Genomic DNA, 27634 nt, shown 5'->3' on the forward strand with positions numbered 1-27634 from the left:
ACTTGACTACTACTCTGGGCTCTTGCTAAACTGCTCAAACGAAATTCCATCCCAAACATATCATTAATCGCCATGCTACTTGCTGGATGTACTACCCTCGATTTGCCTGCTTTGTACTGCATGTAGATGCCGAAAACTATATCCCACACCCACATCTGTTCGCGGGTGTTGAGGCTCAACTGAGATCTCGTTCAACATACAAACCCCGCCCAACGCCAATCCATCTTGCCCTTTGCAAACCGCAAAAACGCCAGAGCCCCCTTGCCAACCGGACGCCGAGAAGGAGTATCATACTACAGAAGCATCATGCTCGAGAAAAAGAAAAACAGAAAGAAAGTCTCGCGTGGAATGCAAACACTCATTCCTCGCCCGACTTCTTCTTCTTCTTCTTGGGCTTCTCCTCCTTGCTCGGCGTGTCCTCGTGCTTGCGCTTCTTGCCCTCCTTGTCCTTGTCCTCCTTGTCCTTCTTCAGCTTCTCAACGGTACCGTCTGGGTTGATGCGGATCTGACCCTTCTCCAATTTCTTGATGAACTTGGAGTAGGACATGCCCGCCTGCTCAGCAAGCCGCTCATAGTCCTGTTCATTGACCTTGTCCTTGGGTTTCTTTTCCTCCTTGTCCTTCTTGTCTTTCTTGGACTTCTTGTCCTTCTTGTCCTCAGAGACCTGGAGGTCGGCCATCTCCTCGTCGACCTCCTCAATGAGGGGACGCTTAGTGGCCGAGGCAGCGAGGCCATCAACATCGGCATTGTACTTGCGGGCTTCCTTGACGTCCCACTTGGAGGGGCCGAGAGCGATGCCGTTGGGGTTCACCGCAACACCCTTGTTGATCGGCTTACCCTCGAGAATGCGGAGGCTGTTCTCAATCTTGGAGCGTCCAAGGATGCCGACAGCGGCGCGGGTCTCGTCGTCAGCATCCTCGGGGAAGTCGGCAAGCGCATCGGTGCGGACGGCCAGGGCCACCTTGGCGGCGAGCTGGCGGGCAATCTTGCCCTTGTTCGGGGCCGACGCCTGGCCGACGAGCGAGGCGTGGTAAATGAGACCGTACTTGGGGGTGGAATGCTTGGTCTTGAGGGCACGGAAGAGGGCCTTCTCGGCGCCGAGCAGCTGGATGGTCGAACCAGCGCTCTTGGCCAGACCCATGATGGATCCCGTGTGCGCGATCAGGCGAGCGCCGACCAGAGGGCCGAGGAGCTCCGTCATGTTCGGGGCCAGGGCCTTCATGCGGTTGTCAATATATTCGGAAAGATCTTTCCTGAACTGGGAAAGGCTGATAACGCGCTCGGCCAGCTCCTTGATGTTGGCCAAATCCTCCTCGCTGATGTCGCTGCCCATGCTGATGTCGGCCGCGGCCTTCACGGCGGTCTCGATCTCATGAGGAAGGATCTCCGAGAGGTCGGCCTCCCGGGCGTTGGTACGCATGCCCATGGTCACAGCGACGCGGGCGTAGGACAGGTTGTCGGGAAGGATCTTGGCCAGCTCGGGGAAGTGCCAGCCATACCACTCCTTGACGCGCATGGCAAAGACATTGAGGTCCTTGTCGATGGTATCCAGCATCGAGATGGCATGGACAATCATAACGTCCACCTTATCAGGCGAGAACTTGAGCTTGTGCCGGGAGAGGGAGTGGGACAGACCCAAGGACATCTCCTTGAAGTTCTCAGGAGGCATCCCCACGAGGTCCGCAATGTGCTGGCGAATGGCACGGAACACTTCGGTCGTGGCCGAGTCCGAGACAGGCTTGATGTTGAGATGGGGAAGGCCCTTGACGATAGAGCTGCCGAGCTTGCTCTCGGCCACCGCCAAGGTGATCTTCTTCTCATCTTTGAACTCATTGAGGAGGCTGGCAAGCTTGGGCGTAACCTTGCCTTCCGCGAGACCAGTGATCTCTTCAAGAGCACTCGCGGCGCTATCAAACTTGACAAAGTCCTTCAATTTGACCCTGAAGGCAACCAAATTAGCGAATTGACCGCGGGGTGTATCGACACCGCGGGGCAAACTCACTCCTTGACGATCTTGTCGATGGTCGACAGGCGGTCCGACAGGTTATCCGACTCGAGGAGCTTCTTGTCGGTCGCCTTGAGCAGGCCGTAGCTGGAAACAAAATGTTAGAGCCGTTTGCCATTATCCCAATTGAAGCCACCGCAGCTAATGCAGGTGACAAGTGATGGAATGTATGGTCGCGTAACAAGTGGTCGCGTGTCCCAGCTCGTCGCTCGGTGTTGTTTGGGTCGGAGGACAAGCAGAATTGAGCAGCAAACACTTACCCTGCGGCCGTTTCCGTGAGAATGAAGAGCGGCATGTTGAAGCAAGTAAAGCTGTCGTGCCAGCCGCGCTTGTCTTTGTCAATGGAAGCGTGGAAAAGCTGGCAATCGCGGCAGTGCTGTCGCGGAGTGGGCGAAACTTCACGGGCAGAAAAAAGTTGAGAGCGAACAATTTTTTGCGGTTCGATTTGGAGTCGCAGAGTGGGGCCAAATCCAAGATTGGCCCAAGCTTCTGCGGAGGCGGCGCATGTCATTACATTACGACATGCCGTTATGACGAGTAATGTTACCGGGAGCCCAGCCGTCCTGCCAAGCCTGCAGATTGCGTCGTTGTCCTGCTGCACGGCCCCAAGGCCGGCCAACCACCTGCTGCTGCTGTCAACCACTGACAACCGCCCCGAGCCGCAGCCGTTCCAACAACACCTCAACACGCGAGACGGACTGCGTGCGCCATTGTCAAGTCATCAGGAACCACCAACCGCCTGGCAATATGGAGGGTCTCTTCTTCAACGTGAACAATGGGTATGCCCTTGCGAGGAGATTCCTGCTGCAAGCGATGGCAATGGTGATGCTAACAGAAGCCTCTGTGCAGCTACATCGAGGGCATTGTCCGGGGCTACCGGAACGGCCTCCTCACAAGCACCAACTATGCAAACATGACACAATGCGAGACCATCGATGGTACGGCTCGTCCCTCCTCGTCCTTGGATACTCCTGTCTGTCTATGTGGATGTGGCTGGGACGGTATAGGCTGACATGTTTCCTCCAGATCTCAAACTCCAACTCGGCCCCGCGTACGGCGACTTCCTTGCCTCGCTCCCCCCGAATCCATCGACGTCGAGTCTCGCCGCCCGAGCCACCGATAAACTTGTGTCCGAGTTCCGCTATGTCCGCGCCAACGCTACGGGTTCCCTCGCGCAGTTTATGGACTACGTCACCTACGGCTACATGATCGACAACGTCGCTCTCCTCATCACAGGCACCCTCCATGAGCGGGACACGCGCGAGCTCCTCGAACGGTGCCACCCTTTGGGCTGGTTCGAAACCATGCCCGTTCTCTGCGTGGCGACCAACATCGAAGAGCTTTACAACAGCGTGCTTATCGAGACCCCCCTTGCCCCTTACTTCAAGGGCAGCCTGTCCCACCAGGACCTGGACGAGCTCAACATTGAGATTGTCCGCAACACGCTGTACAAGAACTACCTCGAGGATTTCTACCGCTTCGTCAACTCTCACCCGGACATGGCCGGCACACCCACTGCCGAGGTCATGTCGGAGCTGCTCGAGTTCGAGGCGGACCGTCGCGCCATCAACATCACCCTCAACTCATTCGGCACTGAGCTGTCCAAGGCGGATCGCAAGAAGCTGTACCCAAATTTCGGCCGGCTGTATCCCGAGGGTACGCTGATGCTGTCGCGCGCGGACGACTTTGAGGGGGTGAGGCTCGCCGTGGAGGGTGTGGCTGACTACAAGGCCTTCTTTGATGCTGCCGGTCTCGGTGGTGGCCCTGGCGGTCCGGGTAACATGGCTGGCGGCCCTGGTCCGGAAGGACGCAGTCTTGAAGATATGTTCTATCAGAAGGAGATGGAGATTGCCAAGAGCGCTTTTACACGGCAGTTCACATATGCGATTGTGTACGCGTGGGTGAAGTTGAGGGAACAGGTGAGTTTGAACCCCGTTTTCTTTCTTTCCGGGAACTATTTCTGACTTGGCCAGGAAATCCGCAACATCACTTGGATTGCCGAGTGCATAGCCCAAAAGCAAAAAGAGCGCATCAACAACTACATCAGCGTGTTTTGATGTTGGTTTGGACAGTCATGTCTTGTACTCTCTCCAACCTCGGCATGGGTTTACGGCGTCTGGCGAAGGAGGCTCAGGGGCAGCGTGCGGGTGGTAGTAATGGACTTGCAAGGAATGATGGGAATCTCCATATCCCCACGATCTAGGCATTGTGTGGGTAATTGTATTGGTACATAGAGACAGCTTTATACATTTGTTTGTTTTGTGGCTTCCACATCAGCCTCCTCCCTCGTCAGAATGATATCTGTCCCTTATACGTCGCTGGCGTCAAGCCCAAAGTCTCGACCAAATACTGGAACCGTCCGCTCCCCCTCTCCTTCCTTTCCAAATACCTCAGAAGCTTTTGCCTCTTATGACACAGCTTGCGAAGATTCCGCTTGTTGATCTTATCGTGCTTGTTGGCCGGGTCCTCCAGCTTGAGCGCCAGCGCGCGGATCTTGGCCGTCAAGATGGCAATCTGCACCTCGCTGCTGCCCGTGTCGGGCCCCGCCCTCACAGGCTCCGGCTCCCGAACCTCGTCGCGGCCGGGCGGCTTGCGCCCGTTGGGAAGCGTAACGTCGGTCACATGCCGCCCAAAGGTCTCGATACACCGGCGGATGTTGGCGTGGAGAATGTCTTTTGCGCTGGCGTTGCGCAGGTCGGTGATGCGCCGCAGCGCCTCGACGGCTTTGGCGTGCTTGGCCGCATGCGCGGCCTGGTCCTGGGCTTCCTTGGTCGGGTCGGCCACGGCGCTGAGACCGCCGGACGAGAGTGGCTCGGTCACCCGCCGCGAGAACTCCACGGCGGCGTCGAGCTCTTCCTTGGTGAGCAGGTGGTTGAGGAGGTGCGGGGAGGTGGGCAGCTCGGTGATGCCCTTGGCGGCGGCGGGGCTGTCGGGCGGCGGGGTCGGTTCCTGGCCGGCCGTGTCGAAGCTGGCGACGAAGGGCGTGGTGATGCCGTGGATCTGGTCGCCCCAGGCTTCTTTCCTCTCGGCCTCGAGCTCGGCGCGGCGGGCGAGGTTGGCGTTCTTCCGCTGCTCTCGCTGCGCCCAGCCGTAGGGGTCCTGCTTCATCATGCGCTTCTTTTCCTTGCGGGAGAGGTTGGCTCGCTGGACCAGCGGGAGGAGGAGGGAGGAGACGGGGGAGGCGGAGGGAGAGGGAGTCGCGGCGGGCCGGAGACAGACTGGTTATGGAGGGGGTGGTTAGCTGAGGACATGGTCATGATCATTTGGCGTGGGGGAGAGCAATTCCGAGGTGGCTCACGCGTAAGGCTCCGTAGCCCCTGAGGGGCGGGTATCCGGGGAGGCATTATGGTGTGATGGTACTGTCTGGCTCAACGTCGGGTGTCCTCCGCTCTCTGCCGGGTGTGGATGTGTTCCTGTTCCTGACTCCGGCCGCAACTTTCTTCTCGTTGATCCCGGCACAGGCTCGTTCGTCGTCGGCAAGCCAAGCCCAGATTTTGGAGGTTCAATGCGCTAAGCCTGTTCCGGATTAGCCTGGTTTTCTGTCTTGGCATCGGCGGACCGGCGCCCAGAAAGTCCGAGGCCAAGAGGACACCCCGCCATTGCTGCCGGACCCCACAGCTGGCGCCGGCCCGCAACCCTGGGACTTGGCAACCCTGGCGGGGCTCTCCACAAAAAATCGGTTTGTGTGTGCCAAAATGGCAGAGCAGCAAAAAGATCCACTCCACGGCGCAGCACCGCAAAGCTCCAAGCCCAGAACGCCGAAAATTATCTCCCACCTCTCGACCATCTTCGACCTTCTCCCCCTTCTCTCCCTCGTTCACGTCCACAACGAGAGGAATCAGTCAAGATGGCGCCCGCGAACCTTCCGTCCATCTTCAATGCCACGAGCACCGACATTGAGCAGCTTCTTGCTGCTCAGTGCCACATCGGCTCCAAGAAGTAAGTCTTCTGGGACACTTTGAGCATGATGGTGAGCATGGTGAGGAGGGACAGATGCTGACTTTGCGACAGCCTTTCGGTCAACATGCAGCGTAAATAGCCCCGCGACTCTTCGAAACAGCTGTCGATCCAATGTCTCTGACTTTTTTCGTCTCCAGCTTACGTGTGGAAGACCCGTGCCGATGGTGTGAACATCATCAACATCGGCAAGACCTGGTGCGTCGTCCCGACTGCAGAAGAGTTGCGACGTGGTGGATGCTAACTGGCCCCGCGTACAGGGAGAAGATTGTCTTCGCCGCCCGTATCATCGCCGCCGTTGACAACCCGAGCGACGTTTGCGTCATCTCGGCCCGTCCCTATGGTCAGCGTGCCGTCCTCAAGTTCGCCGCCCACACCGGCGCCCAGGCCATCGCCGGCCGCTTCACCCCCGGTTCCTTCACCAACTACATCACCCGCTCGTTCAAGGAGCCCCGCCTCATTGTGGTGACGGACCCCCGCACCGACGCCCAGGCCATCAAGGAGGCCTCGTACGTCAACATCCCCGTCATCGCCCTCTGCGACACCGACTCCCCGACCAACTTCGTCGATGTTGCCATCCCTACCAACAACAAGGGCCGTCACGCCATTGGCCTGATCTGGTGGATGCTCGCCCGTGAGGTCCTCCGCCTCCGTGGCACCATCTACAACCGCGAGACTCCTTGGGACGTCATGCCTGACCTGTACTTCTGTATGTTTTGTTCCAATCCTGCCACCTTTCTGTGGAATCTTGTCAGCTAACAATGTCTAGACCGCGACCCTGAGGCCGAGGCCGAGGAGAAGGTCGAGGAGGAGAAGCTCGCCGTCGAGGAGGAGCCGGCTGCTCTCGAGGGCGGCTTCGGCACTGGTGCCGACTGGGAGGCTACCCCGGCTGGCTTCCCTGCTGCTGCCACTGGCGAGTGGAGCGAGGCTCAGCCTACCTGGGAGTCTGGTGCCGCCGCCACTGCTGACTGGGCCGAGGCTGCCCCCAAGGAGTCCGGCTGGTAGACGATGAGATCGAGGGACGAGAAATAAAAAACGGGGAGTTTTCTGGGTTTCTGGCGTCAGGGAGATCATCACAACCACAAACGACTGACAACCCTTGCATGGCTCGTTCATACCCGTCAATTTTTTTTCTGGGCTCGGATACCGGTTTGCGAGTAGTGACGTTCCTGTTTTCTTTGGCCGGGTAACACATGCACCGCACTAATGAGGGAAAGATACCCTCTCTGGCTGTGCTGGAGAGGGGGAATGCCCTGTGGGGTCATGAGGGGTGGACTTAATCGTTATCCCGCCCGCCATGGGGGATGGTCCGACTTGCTTTCTGTTCCGGGGTTGTCGATGGGGGAACCTAGACGAGAAGTACCTCTGGTAACTAGCCTGGAACAGGACGATATTCCGCCTTGCTTGCTCTTGTTTCTTGATGTGTGTGAGAGATGTCTTGTACTGCATGAACTGCCGACCAACTACACTAACAGATGTGTCCCAACGTCCACCGGCCGCAAGAGAGGAATGATCATCATCATCATCTAGCTTTGTGCCTCCCCATTGGTCCCAGTAGTAGCGTTCTCCTCGCTCTCAGGAGGCGGCGAAGGAGGAGCGCGTCCTAGTGCAACCAGGCCTGTGTTCTGGCAATGTGCCATGCTCTTTGCCTCGCCGCCGGGCCTCGCGCGGACGGTGTAGAGCAGCTTCCTCATGGCTACCATGGCCTTAACCCTTGCCATACTCTGTGTTGGATAATCCGGTGATGCCTCAAAGAAGTCTACCACCGCCGTTGTGTATGACATTGTCGTCATTTCAAACTCGACGAGATTGGGACAGCCCGTCCGGATCGTGTCGAACACTATGTCCCAGCCTCCTCCCACTATTTCAGAGGGAATCGTCTTGTCAGCAATTTTTCGATGTCCACAGAACGAAGAAGGGGGTGAATAGATAACAACATACTGAACATCCCCCATCTCTCAAACACATCCAACGAGACACGGTCTAGCACGAGCGCCCTCAGCGGGCTGTCAGCCCCGTCGCCGACGCGGACCTTGAGCATCTCCTCGATCGGCACGTGTTCGTCCTCCATGATGTTGACGTCGATGTCGAGCGCCGTGCTGGGGCCGCGCGTCACCATGGCCAGCAGCGGCAAGATTTCCACCGTCATGTCGCTTAGGTGAAGCCGCGTCAGCCCCTGGTTCCGCGGGTGCAGTATCAGGTCGACCCTTGCCGGCCCGTGGATGCTCAGCTCTCGCAGCGCAGGCCACGAGGTGACCCCCGGAACCCCGTCCAGGTCGTCGTGGTAATCTTCTTCGTCCCACTCGTACCCGCTGGAGCAGGCGAGGACGACGCGCTCGAGCGCTGCGCGGGATGAGTCAGGAAGTTGGGTGAGGAGGTGGATGGCGGCTGGAGATGATGGTTAGTTATGTAAATTGAGTGATATGTACGGCCTTTCCTAGAGAAGTGTTGTACATGTCATGTCAGAGGGGGGATGGATGGAAGACAACTTACCGCGGACGTGACAGTTCAGAACCAGCTCTTTCAGCGCCGGAAAATGCTCGAGGGAGACATTCGGGACTTTGACGGGGCCCGTCGTGTCCGCGGTGTCCGCGGTGTCGGTGATGTCGACGGTCTCGAAGGGGTTCTCGCTGTCTGTGACGCGCCTCGTGGTGAATCTTCTCGGGTATATTGGCCTCTGATGCTCGTCGAGGCGGAGCTCAAGAGAGCTCACCGAGGCGAAGAGGGCGCGGACGCGCTCGTCATCCCGGACCACGTCCGAGAGCCTGTCAAGGAACTTGTCGCGTATGCCCTTGAGCACTTCCGCCGCCGGCCCCCTCTCGTCGTTGGGCAGGTGGCAGAGGAAGAAGGTCTCGCCTAGGAGCAGGTACTCGAGCTCTTTCTCGTTGGCGCAGGGGCTGAAGATGAGCGCCTCGTCCCAATCGACATCAAACACGCGCAGGTCGATCCGCAATGCGCCGAACCTTTTCACCACCTCGCGGCTCATCTCCTCCAGGCACGCCTCCAGCCTGTCGTTCAGCCCGGTTCCGAGCTTCAAGCAGGGAGAGGAATCAGGGAACTTGGTCTCGATACTCTCCTCCATCTCCTTCTCAACCTTGTTTTCTTCCGCCTCCGCCTCCGCCTTGCTCTCCTCATCTTCTTTTTCAACCTTGCTTTCCTCCACCATACCCTCAACGTTCCCCTCCTCCTCCTCCTCCCTCCTCCTCATCATCTCCTCCAACCTCTCCTCCACCCACGACCTGTCTTCCCTCTTCCTCCTCTCCTCCTCCGCCCGTCTATTCACCTCCCTTGCCACCTCCGTCCTCATCCTCCCCGTCCCCCACGTCAACTTGGCATGTGCATAAAACCACCGCGACGCGACGCCACACAACCGCTTACTCACCAGCCTCAACGCGCCCAGCTCCCGCACCAGCTCCCGCGCGGGGACCGGGTTGAACACGTCGTAGACGCGCCAGTCGGCGTTGTGCCGGCAGCGGGGGTGGGCGGTGTAGGCGCAGTAGGCGCCGCCTCGGGGCGGGCGGAGGCGCTGACGCGGGCGGTCGGGGACGGGGGCGTCCCATGTGGAATGGCGCTGCCCGGCGGTGGTGGGGTTGGGGCAGTGGCAGAGGGGGTTGTGGAGGTTGGTGATGATCTGGGTGCGGTAGGTGTTAGTTAGCTGATGAGGAGTTGTTAAAAGTTGGGGAGGCAGGGGAACTTGCCATATCCCAAATCTCGGTCGGGAGGCGGTCCATGGTGAAAACCTTTAAAAAAAGGAGAAATAGATAGAGGAAATGTAAAGACAGAGAGGAGGGTTATGAAACAGACGGCAAGGTTTCTGACGTTGATCGTAAGAGATAGCAACTCAGTAAACTCAGGCTGAAGGAATTATGCTGTGTAGCTTGTACCCAACACGAAAAAAAATGGCAGAGCTGAGGTGTTGCGAGAGCAGAGGACAACCTGGAAAATCACAATTGAAATAGACTTCCCCCAGAGCTTAAATCCATTGCCGCTGTTCATGCCCTGAGCAGCGTGAGCCTTCGCTTCGAAGTGGATATGTTGGGTGCCTTGCGCTAGGAGGGAGCTAGTGATGTTACATACATATGCCGTACAAGCAGGTTGATGCGGAAGGATTGGCTGCAGAACGCATATCCAGGCTTACCAACAGAACCAAGAGCTTGGATCAGGGGCATAGAGTTCTCCAGTTTCGTGCCGTCCCCATTCTCCGAGAGGCTGAACACATGTCCCCGAGTTTGGGAGCGAGCCATACCCACAGAGGACGACCAGCATGGCTCTTTCTTCCTTGTCTTGCGCCCCAGCATTTTTGTCATGTCTCCGAGTTTTCACCATCTCGCACCAACCAATCTGATCAGAAACATGGATCCCCAAATCTTGTATATATTGACAACCAACTCAAACCATTCACCAGCGCCGCAGCGCGTCTGGGTATCTACAACCGTGCTCCGTCTCAAGGACTCCAACAAGAAACTACCGAGATATAATATGGCCGCAAGATAAACAAGATTTGGTATCATCCCATCTCCCCGGAGAAGCATCAACCAGCCCTAGAATACCCAAAATAATCAACCCATGCCCTACAACTATCCCCAACAGCACGACCCAAACACACACCAACCCGGCATTAACCAGAAAACCTGGATGTGGTATCAAAAATGTGATGAAAGACAAAAGCAGCAGCAGCTGAAGCCGACAACGACGGCGGCGGCGTAGGCGTATACCCCGTTATAACAGGCGATGCTGCATGGTATGATAAGTGCGTGGGCACCTTGTTTGCCGTCTAAGAAGTCAAAATGTGGCGATGCCGATGCTGATGAAGATGCCGAAAAAATGCCGGATATGTGTGTTTCGAAATGTCGATGGTGCCGTGAAGCCTCTGCCTCCTCTTGAACAACACCAGCAACTTCCCTCGCTCCTCCAATTCCTTTCCAACTCTCGTCCACCTCCAACGGAAAAACCCCTACTCCAACCCCTCGCTCAACCGCCTAATCTCCTCATCACTCAGCGTGCCCATCCACAAGCACCGCTCCGTCACCCCCTCGATGGGTTGGAACGTGTACCTCGTACTGGCCTCCAGCAGCCGCAGGAGCGTCTTGACCACCGACGCGGCGGTCCTGCACCGCTCAAAGTTCACCAGCGGCGGCGTCGTCGGGGAGCTCGCAATTTCGCTGGGCTTTTGTGCATTGAACAACAGGTCGTGCGTATAAATCCCCACAAACGGAATACACCCGGCCTCGACGGGCCCCTTCGTCCTCGTCGCGGCCGCGGCGGCTCCAAGACCGCCTCCGCCCTCCATCTCGGCGCGCAAGCTGTAAAAGTTCCGCGTCGGCGACATCAACGCCTCCAGCTCGCCCAGGGTGCGCTTATCGCTGGCGGGCACCAACGCCCAAGTTTTCTCCAGCCTGGCGACCTCGTTGCTGGTCAAGGCGATGGTGATCTGGCACATGGTGGCAAAGTTCCTGTACCGCCGGCAGTGCTGGGCGATGTGGATGAACTTGATGATGCACCTCGCCCGTTCCTCAATGTCCCGGGTCAACACCACCTCCGAGATGGCCCACTTGACCATGATGTTGAACCGCGCAATCACCACCTCGACGCCGCGCGCGTCCGTGTCGCGGAGGAACGAGACCCAGCTGCGCACGTTGACCATGCTGCCGTTACCGCCCGAGGTGGAGGCGGAACCGCTGTACCGCTGCTCAGCGTTCTTCCAGCGCATTTCGATCAGTTCCCTCCAGTCGATCTCGTTGAGCGCGTCCTTCTCGACCAGAGTGAACTGCTGCGCCAGCGTGTCGCTGTCGAAGCCGAGGATGAAAGGCAGGTGCACAGCATACTTGTTGTCGTCAGCAGCTGCTGCGGCGGCGGCGCGGTGATCGGGGCCGACCGGGTCCGGCATGTCCATGCTTGGGGCGTTGCGGAGCGCCTCCCTGGTTCCTGTCGGGTCTGTCGGTGATCCGAGCGGCGAATGTACGGGCAGCGCTTCGGCAGAGGCCGGTGCCGTGTCGGGCGTTGGCGGCAACGGCTTCTCCCAGACCTGATTCTCGTGGAGCGTTGGCACGTACGCCGCCTCGGGTGACATGTGGAGGGCCTGCATCAAGGTCAACTTGGGGGATTTCGGGAACGTCGCAGATGTTGGCGATGCCGGTTTTGCGTGTACGGGGTTTTCCGCCAAGGGATGCGCCGGAAGCGTCGAGATGGCGACACCAATCTCAGACGGCGAAAACACCCCGTCGCCTTGCCGCTCTTCGAGCTCCTCTTCAGACAACTCGGAAGATAAGTCGCTGTCATGGTCGCTGTCAACATTGAGGAACGAGTGTTCGACGCTGGCGCTATCACGAGCCGGATCGTGCGCCGGCTGCTGCATCTGTTCCAGGCTTTGCGTCTTCTTGATAAACTCATACGAAGGATGCTGCGAGTCGTGCATATCGCCGCCGTCAGGGCTTGCGGAATCGTCGTCCGGTCCTTGTAGGATAGAGCGATCGGTCCACGCAACCGTCTCCCTCCGGTTGCTGCTTCTCCCGTCGTCAGTCAGGTGGCGCTGCAGCAGCGGGATTGACGAATATGACGCCACCGAGTCGTCCGACAGGAACGACTGCCCAACATTCCGATGGGCAGGCTGAGGAGTGGGCGCCTCCGGCACATCGAGCTGGGGAGTAACCGTCGACGGTGCTGTCGACGGCGACGGCGCAATCGGCTCATCAACGAGCTCGAGATGACGATGCTCCTTCTTCTCCTTTTCCGCCACGGAATGGTCCCCAAGTCCAAAGCTGAACCCCCCATACCCGCCATTGCCCTCCGCCGATTGCGCAGCCAGGTCCATGGACAGCTTGGGTGCCGACCTCTTCCTGGGCGGCACGTACTTGCCCTCCAACTTCAACAGTGCCGCCTCGACACCTCCATCGTCGTCCAGATCGTCAGGAATCTGCGCAAGCTTTTGCGCTTCCGCCTCGAATGACGGGCGCATGATGGGCTTCGACGAATGCGTGCTGAACAGCGAGAGCTTCTTGGTATTGCCGTTGGCGAGAGCGCCGAGGGAGAATGTTTCAGCGGCAGCAGGAGAGCAGTCGCTGGCGACCACATCCACGTAGCCGCTCGAGTCAATCTGGCTGCGGAAGTACGCGCTGTGGATGGATTCATCGTATGTGGTGAACGACGCGAGAGATTGCGACCTCCGAAGGCCTCGCGACCTGTGAGACGACGGCTCCAGCTCGCCGACATGCTCAACAGCCCGCAAGTTTCCACCGGGCCGTCTCCGGAGGACGCGCAGCGGCTGCGGAACAGCCACCGGGGAATCATCGTGAGAATGGCGTGAGGAGATGGTGGTCGCGTCGAAACTGCGCACTGTAGGCTCGCGGACGTTTTCATTGACAAATGAAACATCACGACCTGGGGTTTGAATCGAGAACTGGGACCGGCTGGATCTCTGTCTCCTGTGCCCCGTCATCATTCCCGTCGAGAAAGCCAAACTAGGCTCCCGGGAGGCCCCATCATCTGCTGAATGCGGCCGATCTGTTGTCTCTGAGGGAGCTCCATACCGACCCAACGTCTCCAGATCGGGAACAAAAGGAGGCAATGGCTCTGCCGAGGACACACGCCGAAGGACATGCTGGCCGAGGATATACGAAGACCTCCTCGGGACATCCGCCGGTTGGCCTGGCGGTGTGTTCGGCGGGGTCGGGTCTGCGCCTCTGGGTGACAGAGCCTCGGCGAAAGCCACAACCGACGAGTTCACCGCTGGCAGGGCGCCTGTCATGGCGTGGTAGCCATCCTGGACCGACGTGTCATCCACGATGACGACGGACCTGCTGCCCGCGGTAATTCCCATGTCGCTTGTCGGTCGCGTGATGTCGTCACTGGGAATTCCTAGGAGGTTTGCGGGTGATGGACCGACGACACCACCAGGCGTCTGTGGGTTTACCGTTGCGGGGAGGTTAGGATCAGACTTTTCCGACTGAGTCCGAGACGCGTCCTCCCGGACTGCCCTCTTGAAGTCCTCGGCGACCTCGGCACCGAGCAAGTCGATTCGGATTGGCGGGCGACCGCGGTTCTGGGAAGCCCGTACTTGAGGCACGATAGCAGTCCCAGGGAGCCTGTTGGTCGTAGCACCACGTGGCCCGAGAGACGGCACACTGACAAAGCCACCGCCATGGTTATGTGTTGTCAGTTGCTTTGTGCTCAGCGCACGGCGCACGCTTCCGAGGAGCCGTTTCATGCCTTGGCTCGACATGGCTGAGGCCACTGAGTTCTCCTTTGGCAACTGAGCCGGCTGGAAGATCGTGGTCTGGCGGGTGTTGGCACTTTGAGGCTGGACTTCGACCAGCGCGTGCGATGGAGGGAGCAAGTCGCCGCGGACCAAGCTGCCAGCATACGGAAGTGTCAACAAAAATTCCGCATTCTTCACGACAGCGCGCTCGGTGAGAGAAGGGTGAGAAGGGTGATCACGCAGCGAATCGCTCAAGCTGCCGTTCCTCCTATGCGAGGAGGTTGTCGTATGAGCGCGGGGTCGTTTCGCGACCAGTCCACGCGGGGTGGTAGCCACAGGCCCGGGGGTCGTGGGAGAGGGAACGGCAGTGAAAGCAATGGGGTGAGCAACCGCGTGGTTCGGACCTGGCTTCACCGGCCTGGTGGTCTTTGTCGGAAATGAACACGAGACGGCATCGACGCTTGTGATGCTTGTCGGTGAAATAGCCCCGTTCCTGTCCAGATACTCTTCTTCGTCTATCCTCACGGGCGTGGGCGGCCGATCCCCGGCAACAATGGCGTCGATGTTCAAGTTGGGGGTTTTGGCAACGCTGGCGTAGAAGCTCGCTCGCTGTTCTCGGCTGATCCCAAGGCTGATATCGTCGAGGCGAGGAGACGAGTCACCCGCCCCAAACATCGACGGGTCGAGTGTCGAGTCGCGATTGCCGGGAATGCCGCCTGGAGAGACGGGAGCCTCAGGGCCCAGGGAGACATCGAAGTCAGCGCCATCCCAAAACTGCGCGCAGACCCTCCGCCAGCACTTCTTCAGCTCGGCCAAGATCTTGAGGGGTACCTTGGGAGCCTGGGGGTCCTGAAGAAACTCGTCAACCAGCTCATTAATGAGCCGGCAAAATGAGGTGCGAAGCTGGTAGCCACCAAGAAAGTCGTCGAGGAAATAATTGAGAATCCAATGACGAAGAGCGACGAATGTCCGGACACGCACCACCTGCCCGACCTCATCCGCTCGACTCAGAGCCCATCGTAACCTAGCGAACAGCATGCGAAGAAGATCCGAGGGTTCGAGGAAGGACCGGTAAGTCAGGAAAAAGTCGGAGAGAAGCTCATAATCGACGAAGCTGGGGGACGTGATCTCGGCGACGAGGCGAGGCGGTGTCGCTGCTGTCACCGCTCCCGAAGGTGAGTATCGGACAATGGTGCGATCGTCGCAGGCCGGCTTGAAGGTCAAGGCATCGAACATGGAGGGCTCGATCACTAGATGCGTCGAAACATAAGCGGCCCGGGGTGGCAACGGCAGCTCGGGTTCAGGGGCAAGGTGGAGAGGTTCTGGTTCTGGGTCGGGGCGGAGGAAGGCTGAGAGCATGCCGGAAGTGCGGAAGAAGCTCGGCCGCTTCGAGGCGCGCGAGGCACCATCCAGCGGAGATTGGCGGAAGAAAGATGCGGTGCTCGAACGGACATCCTCGGTGGGCGCGTACGAAGAACCTCGAATAAAGGGCGTGCCGCGGACGCTGAACCGTGGGGTCCCTATCCTCCAAGACGGGATGGTAACTTCCAGGACGGGTGGGCGGTCGTTATCCATCTCGATGGTCTTTGGCCGCTGGTCCTCTCCTGGCTGGGTGATGACCACTTTGAAACCCCCGGGTTCCGATTCTCGAGCGACGCTCGAGTCTGGGATGGTCGAATCAGACATAGCACGGCGGTGCCTGTGGTGTCGTATCCTAATCTGCTTCTGGCCCGGGGGAGCATCCTGGGCCGGGCTCGGTGCAGTAGATGGAGGATAGGAGGGCTGCAGGTCGCCGAGGGAGGGGCGCCCGTATGCATCAAGGCCCAGGCGTTGTTGTTGGTCCATGATGGTTGCGTCAAGCCCAGCCGTGTTTGGTGGAGTCATGGGAAATACAAAGTTTGGCTGGGGATAGCGCTGATGCGCAGGGCGGACGGTAGGCCTGGAGGGAAACAAAGTCAGAATCAATCAGATTCGGCCGAGGTCACGCGTTCAAGATACACAATGCAATGCGGGTAAGGGGTGGCGTAGTGATCTGGGGTACAGCTGCAGAGGGTAACCGCGTCAACATGGGGGGGTTGCTGTGTCTGTCCTACCTGAGATAGATGCGGCCGTTGTTCCCCACGTTGGCGACGGCAAATTGACGACCCTCGCGACCGGCGGAGCCGCCGTCTGGGGTGATATCCCACTTGTCGTCATCTAGGCTGCCCTTGTTCCGGCGACGGTTGGCCGGGGTGTCTTCGTGGAACGGACGGGCGGTGACGGGCAGCAGCGGTTTTGGCTGCGAGGATCCGGGACCCCAGAGCTTTGTCTTGGCCAAACCGAGACCTGGGGGTTTGCGCACCGTCTTTGCGCGTTTGGCCTCGAGGACAGCCCTTGGGGTTCTCTGGGCGGCGGCTCGGTCAGGAGACGCGGGGACGCGAGATGCGGCGTCCTTTGACGGGCGCGGCGACCCGGGCGCGGCGACGGGCGGCGACGTGCCGACGTCCATTGGGCGCGCCGGGAGTCGTCTCGCCGAGAGTCAGGTTCTGGAGGCGGACAGCTGCGAGTATCTGAGTTGGAAGCTATGTGCCCGTCTCAGTGGTGCTGTAAGTGTCGACAGTCGTGTCCAGAGTCGAAGACATGGGATGGTGGGCGGGTCAAGGAGGGCGCGCTGGAACTGTCTCGTGGACGCGCAACATACGAGATTGGATGCGCCGATGGTTGAGAAAGGAGACGGGATCGGTCCGACCGAGCTCCCCAGGTCGCCAGCCGTGTTTATCCAGAGATCATCAGAGTCAGAGAAAGGGAGGACGGCGGCGGATGGGCAAACGAGGGAAGCAAGCGAAACGATGTGATTGGAAGCGAGTCACAGCACACACGGTGCAGTCGGCGCCATCCGTGTCGGCAAACACCAAAAGTCCCAAGGACCAGGAGGGTAACAAGGGAAAAAAGAAACAGAAGAAAAAAATATTGCGTTGTATTGTTGTGTTGACGAAAAGCCGTGTGAGGTGAGGTTTGAGGGTGCGTCCAAGACCGTGCTCACCTCGAGCAGCCGACTCGGCTTTCACAACTCACACAGACTCGACGACGGAGGGAGGTCGAGTCTTGTCGTCGACGAGCAGCAAGCGAGTCCTCGAAGAAGCTCAACCATTTGTTGATGCAACAGAAGCCGGGCCCACTCTCCGCACATGGGCAACAAGTGGAGAAAAGGCGGGCAGCAAATCACGGAGACGGGGAGCGATGGAGGCTGGAGCTCACAGGGCCTGCACAGGGCCTGGCTCAGCGACAAGGGCAGAAAAGCATCCATCCTGTTGGCTAGGAGGTCGGCCTGTGGTTGGCCAGGGAGAGCTCTGGGCAGTGCTGGACGGCCCTTGCCAGGCCTGGACAGCAGGAAATTGACGAGTGGGGCGGCTCTGCAAGTTGGGACGACACGGGACGGGATGTGGGCGGAAGGAGATCCGGGCTCAGAGAGTCTGGTGCCGTTTCCATTCTTGTCGTGTGCTGCCACTGGCTGTGCCCATTGACGCAATTCCCATTTTCGTCTTTTTTTCTCTTGAATTCAGTCTGCAGTTTTGCATCTTGTGCATGAAACAGACGCATTGGCCATGCCAATTCCCAGAGCAAGAGCACGGTCCATATCACATGGAAGAGAGTCTCCAATCTACCTGACTCGAGGGAACAATCCTCCTCAACACAACGGCTCCCCAGCACATGATGGACGTGACATGGGCAGAACATGGAGGATTCCCAGAAAAAGTCCCGTCCCGTGCGCACGGTTCGGCCAAGCTTAGCGCACCCGACAGAGCGGGGCTTCTTGGGCTTGCCTGCTGCACCACTTGCGGCCTTGATGAGGGACCGCCAACATCACCGGATCTCCCCCTCCTTCAGCGTCGGATTTGCTTGCAGAAGAGCGCAGTAGTCTGCTGACCGGCGTTGGACGGGGCATGCAGTAACGACGCGGGGGGTTGTGCGCCGCTACTCTGCATCAGACAGGAGCGTGATATGGAAGCAGATGGGCAATTTTGTTGATCGGATGGAGGGACGGAGGAATGGATGGATCGATCGATCCAGGAATCCTCCTCGGCCCGCTCTCGTCTTCCTGCGTTTTCGGGTTTTCTGCCGACTGCCAATCACCCACCGGTACTTACCGGCCACAAGCACAAAGAGGAGACCGGGAAAAAGTCCTCCAACACAAATTACACCGAGTTACGGGTGGGCTAACCTGGAAGCTACCCGTTTTCCGGCCGTTGCCGGGAACTAACACACCGTTTTGCCTGGCCAGCCATGGCTAGAAACTTGCCAGCCCTCCACGTTTGTTCCTCGACACAACCGCGTGGGAGCCATGCTCGGACTCAAGCGAGCAAACGCTCTGCTTGCCGGCCGTCTCACGAGTGCCCGCAAGGTTCTCAACGTTGCATCCCACATTTGGATCTCTTGCGGGGGTTTCCTTGACGTCCAGGGGGGCAGCGTTGCGTCGTGGCTTCGCGGGGACAGCTTCCGGCGACTTCAGGGTCCTGGCCTCATTTCCCAGACTGCTGGATTCGTTGGCCTCAGCTGGCTTGTTGGCCCTGGTCCTCGCTCTCGGGTTGCCATGCAGATGGTGTTCACTTCAATAGTTGAGAGTCTGAAACCGATGCGAGTCAGCAAAAGACGGGAGCCAAGTCCCAGCTCGATCTGTTTTGTTGCTGGTGTTCTGGACAACGAGACATTTGGAGTGGCATCCCACCCCCTTTGGCTACCTGACTCCGGATGGTTGAACACAAGTCTTGCCAGAAGCTTCAAAAGGGTTCTTGGGCTTGCAAAACGCCGTGAACAACCGCTTCGAGGAGCATCTCCTCTGCTCCAGCTCTGCTCCTCTGGCCACTGGGCTAATGCTGGTGGAGCCTTGGTCATCTCGGCTTCCAGTCCCTTGGGATTTGGTGTGAAGCTTATCCAGGGCCAGGCCCGGAGCAATCCGTACAGTAGGGCTCTTCGCCTGGCAAGTCGAACAGATCCCGGGACATTCTCGATCACCGGATGCCAGGAACCGGGCAATCAATACAACAATCTCAAATATCCGGTACCGAGAGAGTTGGTTTGAGGCCCAATGGAGAACATCACACCGGTCCAGCACTCTGCTAACCGGCAGGCAAGTGAATGAGCGGGAGAATCCTCACGAACCTCGACGGCCTTGGAACGAACCATGACCGTTGGGCCCTGCCTGGCAACGGCAACATAGCTCTGCTGACCCCCACTCACCACCCACCCAGCCGGTATCGCCTAACTGCCAACCCACGCCTGTGGCGTCAGGTCTAGGCCTTGGAAATTGGCCGGCCATGTGTTGGGTATTGCCCTTTCATCCCGCACACATCATTGGGATCGAAGCCAAAACCAACTTTCCCAACGTCCATCCAGGACAAACCGTCAAGTGAACCAGAGTCAACCCATTGCTTGCATCATGCAGTGTTCATCCCTCGCGTTACACAACATCCTCTCGGCAGAACGGCATGTTTTGATCGAGATAGTGGTGACTGAGAGTGAAGATGTGGTCCTGCGGGGTTAGTCAGACCACCAACTGCTAATACCCAAGAGACATCAGAGCCCTGAAAGAAAGCATCTCGGAACTCCATGGCCTTCAACTGCCGAAAGCGAGGTAGGATAAAGTCACATCGTGGCCCAAAATCTCCACCGGACATCGAGTGCTACTGTGAAAAACAATACCACTCATTTCTTTGCCGATCGCATCATTAGAGTTGCCCATTTTAATCCGACATAGTGCATAGTGGACTCCGTACACCGCAGATGGGTCTCGGCAGATGACTTTTTGGTGGCTCCATCCAAGACCTCCTTTCTGGCCCCGTACCCGATCGGCAGCCCGCAGGTGTCTTCCTTCAATGCGATCCAGTACCTTTCCGCATGTCTCTCCTGTCTCTCAATCTCACAAAAGCACCATAAGTCCCATAGTGGCCGTGGGCATGGTCAATTCTGCTGCCGATCAACATGATGTCTTACGAGCGAACATGTGTGAGGCCAAAACCACTACGTAATAAACAGCCGCCTAGTTGAGCACGTTGCCTCTTGCGCAGTGCTGTGTGGCCATGATGCCATCCACCACGGGGCAGCAGACTGTTACCCAGCCAGCCAGCCAGCCACATGGTGAATTCTCCTGCCTTTCGTGATGGGTATCCGTACCTGCGTTCAGGTCCGAAGGGTCACCGAAGAGACGTCGATCATTGTCCATCATCTCCGTTTCTCTGCCTGGACGAATGGATTATTGCAACGGGTCTCAGTTACATCACACATTCAGGAACAAATGCCGTTCGACCTGTGAGCGCTCCGCATACATATGCCAGACTTGTAACATGAAGAAAATTTGTTGAATGAGAAGAAAAAATCCAGCAAGTCTTCCGGCATTTCCCCTTGCATCGTGCACCTCACACCCTGGTATATCGGGTTTGAGCACCACCACACCTTGCTTTCTAGTCGTCGGTTTGCCGCAAAGAAGCATTGTCTGCTCAACACGCCTGTCCTTTTATTCCGGTCTGTCATTGTAATAGCCGCGGATAAGGGGTTTCTGACGTGAATGACCGGGAGAGCTGTTTCTAAACCAGGGCACATTCCAACCTAGCAATTGCCGATGTTGATGCCCTCCGGTTCATGCCGGAAGACACCCCGTTTTCTTGTCTCAAGCATCAAGCATTTCCCATCATGAGATTCTCTTCCAACAGTGGCTATGAATTTCTGGCTGCAAGGCCACCCTGATCCGAACCTAGCCACCTGGCCTTGTCCACCTGCATGTTTCTTGCATCTGGTATGCATATCAGCTTTTGTTGGGACGAATGCACATCTTGCCGCACCCGCTGGCCTGGAACGGCTTGAGTCTGGTTCCGCTGCACCTCATACATCTTGTTACCGAAGACAAAGAATAGTGGAACCTAAGTCAAAAGACAAACATAAACAGATTTTGCTACTGAAGATCAGATGTTAAGGGGGCAGTGGAGAGTAAAACCACCACCTTCATTGCTGCTGGGTTAATATAACGACCTGGCAACATTTCCCAAGTTCTGTCCAAAACTCGCCGAGAAAAACTTAACTCGAGGAAAACTCTCGTCTCGGTGGTCCAGAGGCGTGAGGCTTTTGAGTCCTATTTAACTTCGTTGGTCTCGGAGACGTGCATTAAGTCGATATGTCTTCCATTAACGCTATGGTGACAGTAAACAAACCCCCTGACTGGCTCGACCCGATCCCGAATGTGATCTGGGCAGATATAGTAAGAAGACGTGAGGTTTCTGGCTTGAGTAGAAGTTTAGAACTGAAGAAGTGCTCTGGGACGTTGAGGACCATCGGGAAGACGAAGGAGAAGTGAGGTGAAGATAGCGAGAACTTGAGTGCGGTATAGATGAAGCTTTGGCATGTTTACTTTGGTTATACGGGAAGGTGCTAGGCCTTTTTGAAGAAAGATGAGGTTTACTCTTGTTATTTTATAGTACTGCCTCCTAAAGGGTCTTGCTTCAATAATTGCCAAAAAAGCTCACCAGGCCCCTGCTACAATCCCCCTCACGCGGGTGGCTACCAGTATCTGGTAGGTTAAGACTGCAACAGAGGATTCTGGCTACGAAAAACCCCAGAGTGGGATTTTTACGAGCAAGCAACGTGAGGAACAGGACAGGACTACAGTGTATTAATTCTAGTGGTACACTGGGTATTGGTGTGTAAGGGGCGAGAAAACCTCCTGCCGGGCACACTCGAACCCGCGACCTCTGCCTGCGTTCGCAAACGGAACGGACAGAGCGCCGCACTCCTCCAGCTGGACCACTCACTTGTGGAGTGGCTTTTGCTGCGAGGAGCGATAGCACGGTCCGGGCGACGGCGCTATAACGGCGGGCGGCCGTGACGACGATGGCGGCGGCGACGGTCCGGGGAAACGGTCACATGCTGTCACTCCTCATACACGGTCATACACGGTCATACACGACGTCGGCGACAGTGATGAGGGTTCAGAAACATAGTCACGTGCTATTGCTACTCATACACGATCATTCATGACGACAACGACGGCGATGGTCCCGGGAATGGTCACGTGCTGTCGCTCCTCGGACGCGCCTCGATTTCTCATTCCGCGTCCCACACCGCGCCCTTGCCGTGACATCATGTCAGCTTACCTTCCGCGTGTTTTTCCCCATTGATGTCTCTCGGCAAAAACCACACCATCTTTCAGCGGCGCACTTTTCGTCGTTTTCCCTTCATCATCATCCCCAATCATCCCAGCAGTGGTAAAAAGAACCAGCAATCACCATGCCAACCCCACCATCATCACCACAACCACCGCCACCATCCTCATCCTCACCCCCAACACCTCCAACCTCCACAAAATCAACCACCATCCAACCACTACCACATCATCATAATCGTCCATCGCCGCCAGCGGCACCACCAACAGCACCACCCTCCACAAAAACAAAAAAAGACCTCTCCAAAATCCCCCTCCCTCCACCCCTCCAAACCGCACCGCGCGTGATGGGCACCCCCTTCGAGCGCGCCGTCTGGTCTCTGACCTACCAGATCCCGCGCGGCAGCTTCAGCACCTACGCCATCCTAGCATCGCGCCTGGGGTCTTCGCCGCGCGCCGTCGGCAACGCGCTGCGGCGCAATCCGTTTCCGCCCGAGATTCCCTGGTGAGTAGGCCTCTAAGTTTCGTCTGGGGTCGACCAGACCAGACCCTGTATTACCTACTTCGATGACTCGCTTTTCGACGTCCATTCTACCTCTTGCTCAATTCCGGGATTCCCGAGATGGGTTCGGGACACGGACCGGAAAGAAGACAAAAGTTTGGAAGTGCACGGCTTTGGCTGACAGGTTTTATGTTATGTGGAATAAATAGCCATCGAGTCGTAGCATCAGACCACACCCTCGGCGGGTTCAAGGGAAAGATAGCCCGTCGTGATGGCGAGAGCTGCCCCACGCTGGCTGAGAAGCGGGCGTTGCTCCGGAGGGAAGGCATAAGGTTTGATGGGACGGGGATGAAAGTATTGGGGACGGCATTTCGAGGATTTTCGTGACTTGAGCAGCCAGTCTACTTACTCATACATTCCCAAACAAAAGAAAACACCACACACAATACACGAAGAAAAGTCTAACTAGCTAGACTGGAACGGCAATGTGGCTTTCTTGTTTATTCATTTTCCAACCAACTAACTCCACATCCCAACCACAATATCCCGATCATCCCGATCCCTCAACATACCAAACCTGTCCTTGGCCATCCACCACGTATTCTCTTGGCCCCTCACCCCTGCCAGCACCATCCTCCTCTCCTCCGCCACACCCTTCACAAAATCAAAGTCATCCAGGGTAGGATACGGACGATTGAACCCTGCTCCATCCCTAAGCGCCTGCGCCAACCGCGCCGTAACAGCCTGGTTGAGATACGCCACGCACTCGTCAAACGACAGGACTTCGGAAATCGGCAGCAGGTAGGAAGCGAGGAAGGCGGTTTTGTGGTGGGCGCGGTGGGTGTAGGCGAGCATGGCTTGGCATTGGGGACAAGAAGCGAACGATCGAGTCGCAGATGCTGCTGCTGCTGCTGGGTGCGTGGCTGTCCTCGTCGGCGTTGCAGTCCATGGCGTTGTTGCTCTCCTTTGAGGCATTTGTGTTGCGGGATTGGTGTTGTTGTCATTGTTGTTGACTCCGTTTTGGTCCCAGGCGTTGTTACGACCACCACCACCGCCACCACCATCGCAATATAAACAATTGGCAGAAAAGTTCCGTATGATGGTCTCTCTCAAAGATAGACTGGGAGTTGATGGTCCGGTCCTCGCCGGGCTTTTTGGTCCTGTGGGCGGCATCGCAGTCGGGGATGGTGGGGCTGGCCCTTGACGAGGCCGAACTGGGAGTCGGACGCCTGGGGCAGTCGGAGCGGCGACGACAGCATCCAAAGGAGGAGCGGAGCTTAACACGTCTTGCCTCTGTGATGGACCGCAACCCCCACCTCCCCCGTCACCCTTGGGGCTTTTCAGATCGCCGTTAGATTTTGACATGGGATGTGTAGGCGGCCCCCCTTGCGTTCTTGTCGCTACCCGAGGATCATCCTTCTCCCTCCGCGGCCCCGTCTGCTCACCATCATTCCCCGCTTCTGAAGGAGCAACAAGGGTGGTTTCATCACCGCCAGCGTCCGAGGGGATATCATGCAACCAGGACGACACCCGGCGCGCATTGTTGTTTCGGAAGGCGATGTAGTCGTAGTATGCCATGGTGCAACCAACTTTGGGCTCGTGGTTGATAAGCCTTGGGGTGGAATCCGGAAGCCGTGACCAAGTCGCACTGAAGTGCAACAACGATTTTGAGACCAAGCTGTGCAGAGCCCCGCCCATTGTTTACTAACTTCCGAATCGGGCAGTTACCCCAGGAACCGTCCCTCTTATACCAAGCAGATGGCCACAGCAGCACACTGAGACAATCTAGCAGCCTCACTTAACCTTGCTCATGATTGTCTCCGGCCCGCGGACCACATCCATCTGCGCCGCGCGCGCCTTGACCGCGTTGAGCATGCTCCTCTCAAAGTCGTCGCGCGACCGAAGGACCGCCTCGACCCAGCTGATCTGCAGGTCCCAGTAGGCCGTCTTGAAGGCGGCAAAAGTGTCCGGCACAGCCTCTTTCTCGACCGACAGAAGCTGCAAAAAGGGCTCGGTGACACGCCACGTCTCCTTGATGGAGTTTCCGACGGCTGGGGGCAAGGTGTTGAAGAAGTCGAAGGCGGTTTTGAGGTCGTCGAAAATCTTGTCCTGGAAGGGGTCGGTGCGGCGGAACTTGGCGCCCTTGTTGCGCACGGCCGAGAGGTAGCGAACAAGCAGCTCGTCGGCGACAATCTCAATGAAGATGTCGACCAGCGAGTGGTGCAGCACCTGGCGGTAGTCGCTGACGTACTCCTCAAAGGTGGCAATCATGCGGGCCATATGGGTAGTTTGATACCAGCGAGGGGTGAAGAAATCGGGCATGACGGCCTTGAAATCGACGGCGAAAACAAGCTGGGCAAACTTGGTGATGCACCAGGTCGCGAGGTCGAGGTAGCCGTCGCGCAGAGCAGCGACTTCGGCCTCGGCGCGAGCGGCATACTGAGGGGTGACCATCGGGGTGAACTTGCGCTGGAAGTCGGTGAGGTAGGCGACACGGCCCTCGTCCTCATTGTCATCAATGCAGGCAATTTGGTCGTTGGCGGTGGCAACGAGCCAATCTTGCAGCGGCTGAAAGCCGTCCAGGTCTGGCGCCTTGCCGGTTTCGTAGCGGGCAGCTTCGTCCTCGAGCATCTTCTGCCAGGACTGCTGGCGTTGGCGTAGGCGCTGGAACATAGCATCCACCACACCTTCGGCAACATCGGCGCGCTTCGAGTTGGCGGCGGCGTCGAGTTGACCACGTAGCATGCGCCAGAGATCCACCAGATTCTTGGTGCGGAAGTAGCCGTACTCGTCCTGGTCCAGATTGCCGCCCTCGGTCCCGCGGTCGGCAAAATCCTTGGTCTCCTGGGCCCAGATGCGGCCGATCCATTCGTCGAGGAACTTGATAATGAGTGCACGGAAGTCGCGAACCAATTCGGCCTCGCGGTTGTCGATGACATGGGGCGAGAGGTCTTCCTGGCGAAAGCCCAGCTTGTTCATTTTCCGGTAATACTTTTCGGGCCAGCCGACAATCTCGAGGGTATGGGCAGAGCTGGTGGTGGGGTCGTCGATGATGGCAATCAGGAAGTCGTGCATCATGGTGTGGTAGATGTCGGCCCAAGTGCGCAGGATGCGCCACTTCTTAGGCATGAGCTGGACCATGCCGAGGCGGACGGTGTTGAGATCGTTGAAGTACCAACGCAGGCTCTTCTCGAGTTGCTCCGGGTCGGCGAGGAACTCTTCGCGGGTCTGAGCAAACTGGGGCTCGGCGATATCCCGAATGCAGGCGAGAAACTTGTCCTTGTAGCCGCGAACCGTCTTTGCGCCGTCCGTGATGCTCTGAAAGCGGGCGGCCATCTCCTTGTGGTCACGCAGGGCCTCCTGCAGGGCCAATACACGCTGGTCGCTCTTCTCCTCGGCCTCAATGATGAGAGCGAAGCGCACGACAAGACTCGTGTTGTCAGCGACGACGAGGTTGATGAGGCTACGGGCGATGAGGGTGATGTGCTCGTCGAACCACTCAATAGCCTGGCCGAGACGTTCGAAGTAGTCCTCGAGGGTGGACTGCAGCCCCGGGTCGTCGGCGCGTTGGATCTGCTCCATGGCATCGTCGCGGATGTTGCGTAGCTGCGTCAGCTCGTAGTGTACGGCCAGCAAGTTGGGCATATTCTCGGCGTCTTCGTCGTCCTGGCGCAGCATCTCGAGCACGCGGTTCAGGCGGTCGTTGAAGGTTTCGAGGTTGCGGCGCATGGCCTCGACGGCGCCAAAGTTGCGGTGGGCCTGTGACACGAGGTTGATGGTGGCAAAGTCGTTGATCATGTTCTGAGACTCGGAGCATATCTTGTCGATCTTGATCATTTCTTCTTTGATTTGTTGGATCATCTTCTGGCCGTCGGAGAGACCCGTCATGCCGGCCTGGGTGGTTTCGAGCTGCTCGCGAAGTCCAGCTCGCAGTTGTGAGTCGACAGCGGCCTTCTTGCGGGAGAATTCGGCCTTGAGGGCCGAGATCTTGTCGAGATCATCGGGGTGCCGGAGCAGCTCCGCCAGCTTGACCGGCGGCACATCCATTGCAGCGGGAACAGGTCAGAATTGGATCATGTCGAAGAGGATGGAGACTGCGAGTGTGGGACAACCCCTGTATGCCGTTTCCAACGGTTGTGAGGGGGTTGTTGTGGGGAGTAAACGGTTCGTGGCTGAGGTCAGTCAGAGGTTGGATTCGAGGTTGGTGATGGGCCCGGTTGGTGTTGCAGGAGGCAGCAGGCAGGGGAATCTGCATCCGCTGGGGGCCCGATCCATTCACGAAACCGCAGCCCCACCACAGAGCTCCCACGTTCTGAAAGTGCCCTTGACAGCCACCAACGCTCACATCACATGCCAATATGGACAGCCACCAGACAATGTGAAAATGAAGAGACGCAGAATTATGAGTTTTGATTTTACCACTAAGTATAGACCATGATCCAATCAGATCTGGATTACTCACCCTGATATCAAGCCTCACCTCTCTGTCCTTGTCATCAGCACTTCAGCCGAAACAAGGATGAAGAGGGCATCCTGGATTTCTCAAGTCGACACAACCCAAGAGCAGAGGCTAGCGAGAGCTCTACGTAAGCCACTGGAAGCTAACAGACAATATCCAACCTTGGACAGGCACAGGCACTGGGGAAAACGAAGTCCAAGACCCCGGGAACTGCGACCAAGTAACCAATCTTCTGTATGTCTACTCTATGTCATTCCCCAACCACGTCTCACCTCACAAGGATATACACAGGCCCGGGAAGGGGCATCTACCAGCTCTCCAAGACCGCCCGCCCGCCTGCTTTCCAGCGAGGTAACGGCGACCACCAATCCTCTAACCTCCTAACCCAA

At 57.7% G+C, this 27634-nt stretch overlaps 11 protein-coding genes across 11 annotated transcripts; 4 read left to right on the forward strand and 7 right to left on the reverse strand.

Annotated features, from left to right (window-relative positions):
* Positions 1-358: 358 nt before the first annotated feature.
* Positions 359-2300, reverse strand: VTJ04DRAFT_8635 (uncharacterized protein; the record flags this gene model as incomplete). The annotated part of the gene is made up of 3 exons (XM_069367093.1): positions 359-1940; positions 2003-2092; positions 2266-2300. 3 exons carry the CDS (start codon positions 2298-2300, stop codon positions 359-361), a joined length of 1707 nt encoding a protein of 568 aa, XP_069215456.1.
* Positions 2301-2752: 452 nt separating this feature from the next.
* VTJ04DRAFT_8636 (uncharacterized protein) lies at positions 2753-4062 on the forward strand (the record flags this gene model as incomplete). The annotated part of the gene is made up of 4 exons (XM_069367094.1): positions 2753-2784; positions 2855-2943; positions 3032-3924; positions 3979-4062. The coding sequence occupies 4 exons, from the start codon at positions 2753-2755 to the stop codon at positions 4060-4062; spliced, it is 1098 nt and encodes a 365-aa protein (XP_069215457.1).
* Positions 4063-4294: 232 nt separating this feature from the next.
* On the reverse strand, positions 4295-5349 carry VTJ04DRAFT_8637 (mitochondrial 37S ribosomal protein uS15m; the record flags this gene model as incomplete). The annotated part of the gene is made up of 2 exons (XM_069367095.1): positions 4295-5223; positions 5304-5349. The coding sequence occupies 2 exons, from the start codon at positions 5347-5349 to the stop codon at positions 4295-4297; spliced, it is 975 nt and encodes a 324-aa protein (XP_069215458.1).
* Positions 5350-5852: 503 nt separating this feature from the next.
* On the forward strand, positions 5853-6967 carry VTJ04DRAFT_8638 (40S ribosomal protein uS2; the record flags this gene model as incomplete). Its single annotated transcript, XM_069367096.1, has 5 exons — positions 5853-5944; positions 6017-6036; positions 6103-6160; positions 6223-6671; positions 6732-6967. 5 exons carry the CDS (start codon positions 5853-5855, stop codon positions 6965-6967), a joined length of 855 nt encoding a protein of 284 aa, XP_069215459.1.
* A 521-nt stretch (positions 6968-7488) lies between these two features.
* On the reverse strand, positions 7489-9693 carry VTJ04DRAFT_8639 (uncharacterized protein; the record flags this gene model as incomplete). The annotated part of the gene is made up of 4 exons (XM_069367097.1): positions 7489-7823; positions 7904-8350; positions 8456-9593; positions 9661-9693. The coding sequence occupies 4 exons, from the start codon at positions 9691-9693 to the stop codon at positions 7489-7491; spliced, it is 1953 nt and encodes a 650-aa protein (XP_069215460.1).
* A 1223-nt stretch (positions 9694-10916) lies between these two features.
* On the reverse strand, positions 10917-16644 carry VTJ04DRAFT_8640 (uncharacterized protein; the record flags this gene model as incomplete). The annotated part of the gene is made up of 2 exons (XM_069367099.1): positions 10917-16095; positions 16250-16644. 2 exons carry the CDS (start codon positions 16642-16644, stop codon positions 10917-10919), a joined length of 5574 nt encoding a protein of 1857 aa, XP_069215461.1.
* A 1779-nt stretch (positions 16645-18423) lies between these two features.
* VTJ04DRAFT_8641 (uncharacterized protein) lies at positions 18424-19319 on the reverse strand (the record flags this gene model as incomplete). The annotated part of the gene is made up of 3 exons (XM_069367100.1): positions 18424-18689; positions 18897-19110; positions 19296-19319. 3 exons carry the CDS (start codon positions 19317-19319, stop codon positions 18424-18426), a joined length of 504 nt encoding a protein of 167 aa, XP_069215462.1.
* Positions 19320-22409: 3090 nt separating this feature from the next.
* On the forward strand, positions 22410-23173 carry VTJ04DRAFT_8642 (uncharacterized protein; the record flags this gene model as incomplete). The annotated part of the gene is made up of 2 exons (XM_069367101.1): positions 22410-22789; positions 22996-23173. 2 exons carry the CDS (start codon positions 22410-22412, stop codon positions 23171-23173), a joined length of 558 nt encoding a protein of 185 aa, XP_069215463.1.
* Positions 23174-23305: 132 nt separating this feature from the next.
* On the reverse strand, positions 23306-24484 carry VTJ04DRAFT_8643 (uncharacterized protein; the record flags this gene model as incomplete). The annotated part of the gene is made up of 1 exon (XM_069367102.1): positions 23306-24484. One exon carries the CDS (start codon positions 24482-24484, stop codon positions 23306-23308), a length of 1179 nt encoding a protein of 392 aa, XP_069215464.1.
* Positions 24485-24580: 96 nt separating this feature from the next.
* On the reverse strand, positions 24581-26833 carry VTJ04DRAFT_8644 (uncharacterized protein; the record flags this gene model as incomplete). The annotated part of the gene is made up of 1 exon (XM_069367103.1): positions 24581-26833. The coding sequence occupies one exon, from the start codon at positions 26831-26833 to the stop codon at positions 24581-24583; it is 2253 nt and encodes a 750-aa protein (XP_069215465.1).
* A 472-nt stretch (positions 26834-27305) lies between these two features.
* Positions 27306-27600, forward strand: VTJ04DRAFT_8645 (uncharacterized protein; the record flags this gene model as incomplete). The annotated part of the gene is made up of 2 exons (XM_069367104.1): positions 27306-27372; positions 27422-27600. The coding sequence occupies 2 exons, from the start codon at positions 27306-27308 to the stop codon at positions 27598-27600; spliced, it is 246 nt and encodes an 81-aa protein (XP_069215466.1).
* Positions 27601-27634: the final 34 nt, after the last annotated feature.

The sequence above is a fragment of the Mycothermus thermophilus genome, assembly GCF_041956435.1.
Source record: "Mycothermus thermophilus strain CBS 625.91 unplaced genomic scaffold VTJ04scaffold_6, whole genome shotgun sequence".
In the NCBI taxonomy this organism is placed as follows: Eukaryota; Fungi; Ascomycota; class Sordariomycetes; order Sordariales; family Chaetomiaceae; genus Mycothermus; species Mycothermus thermophilus.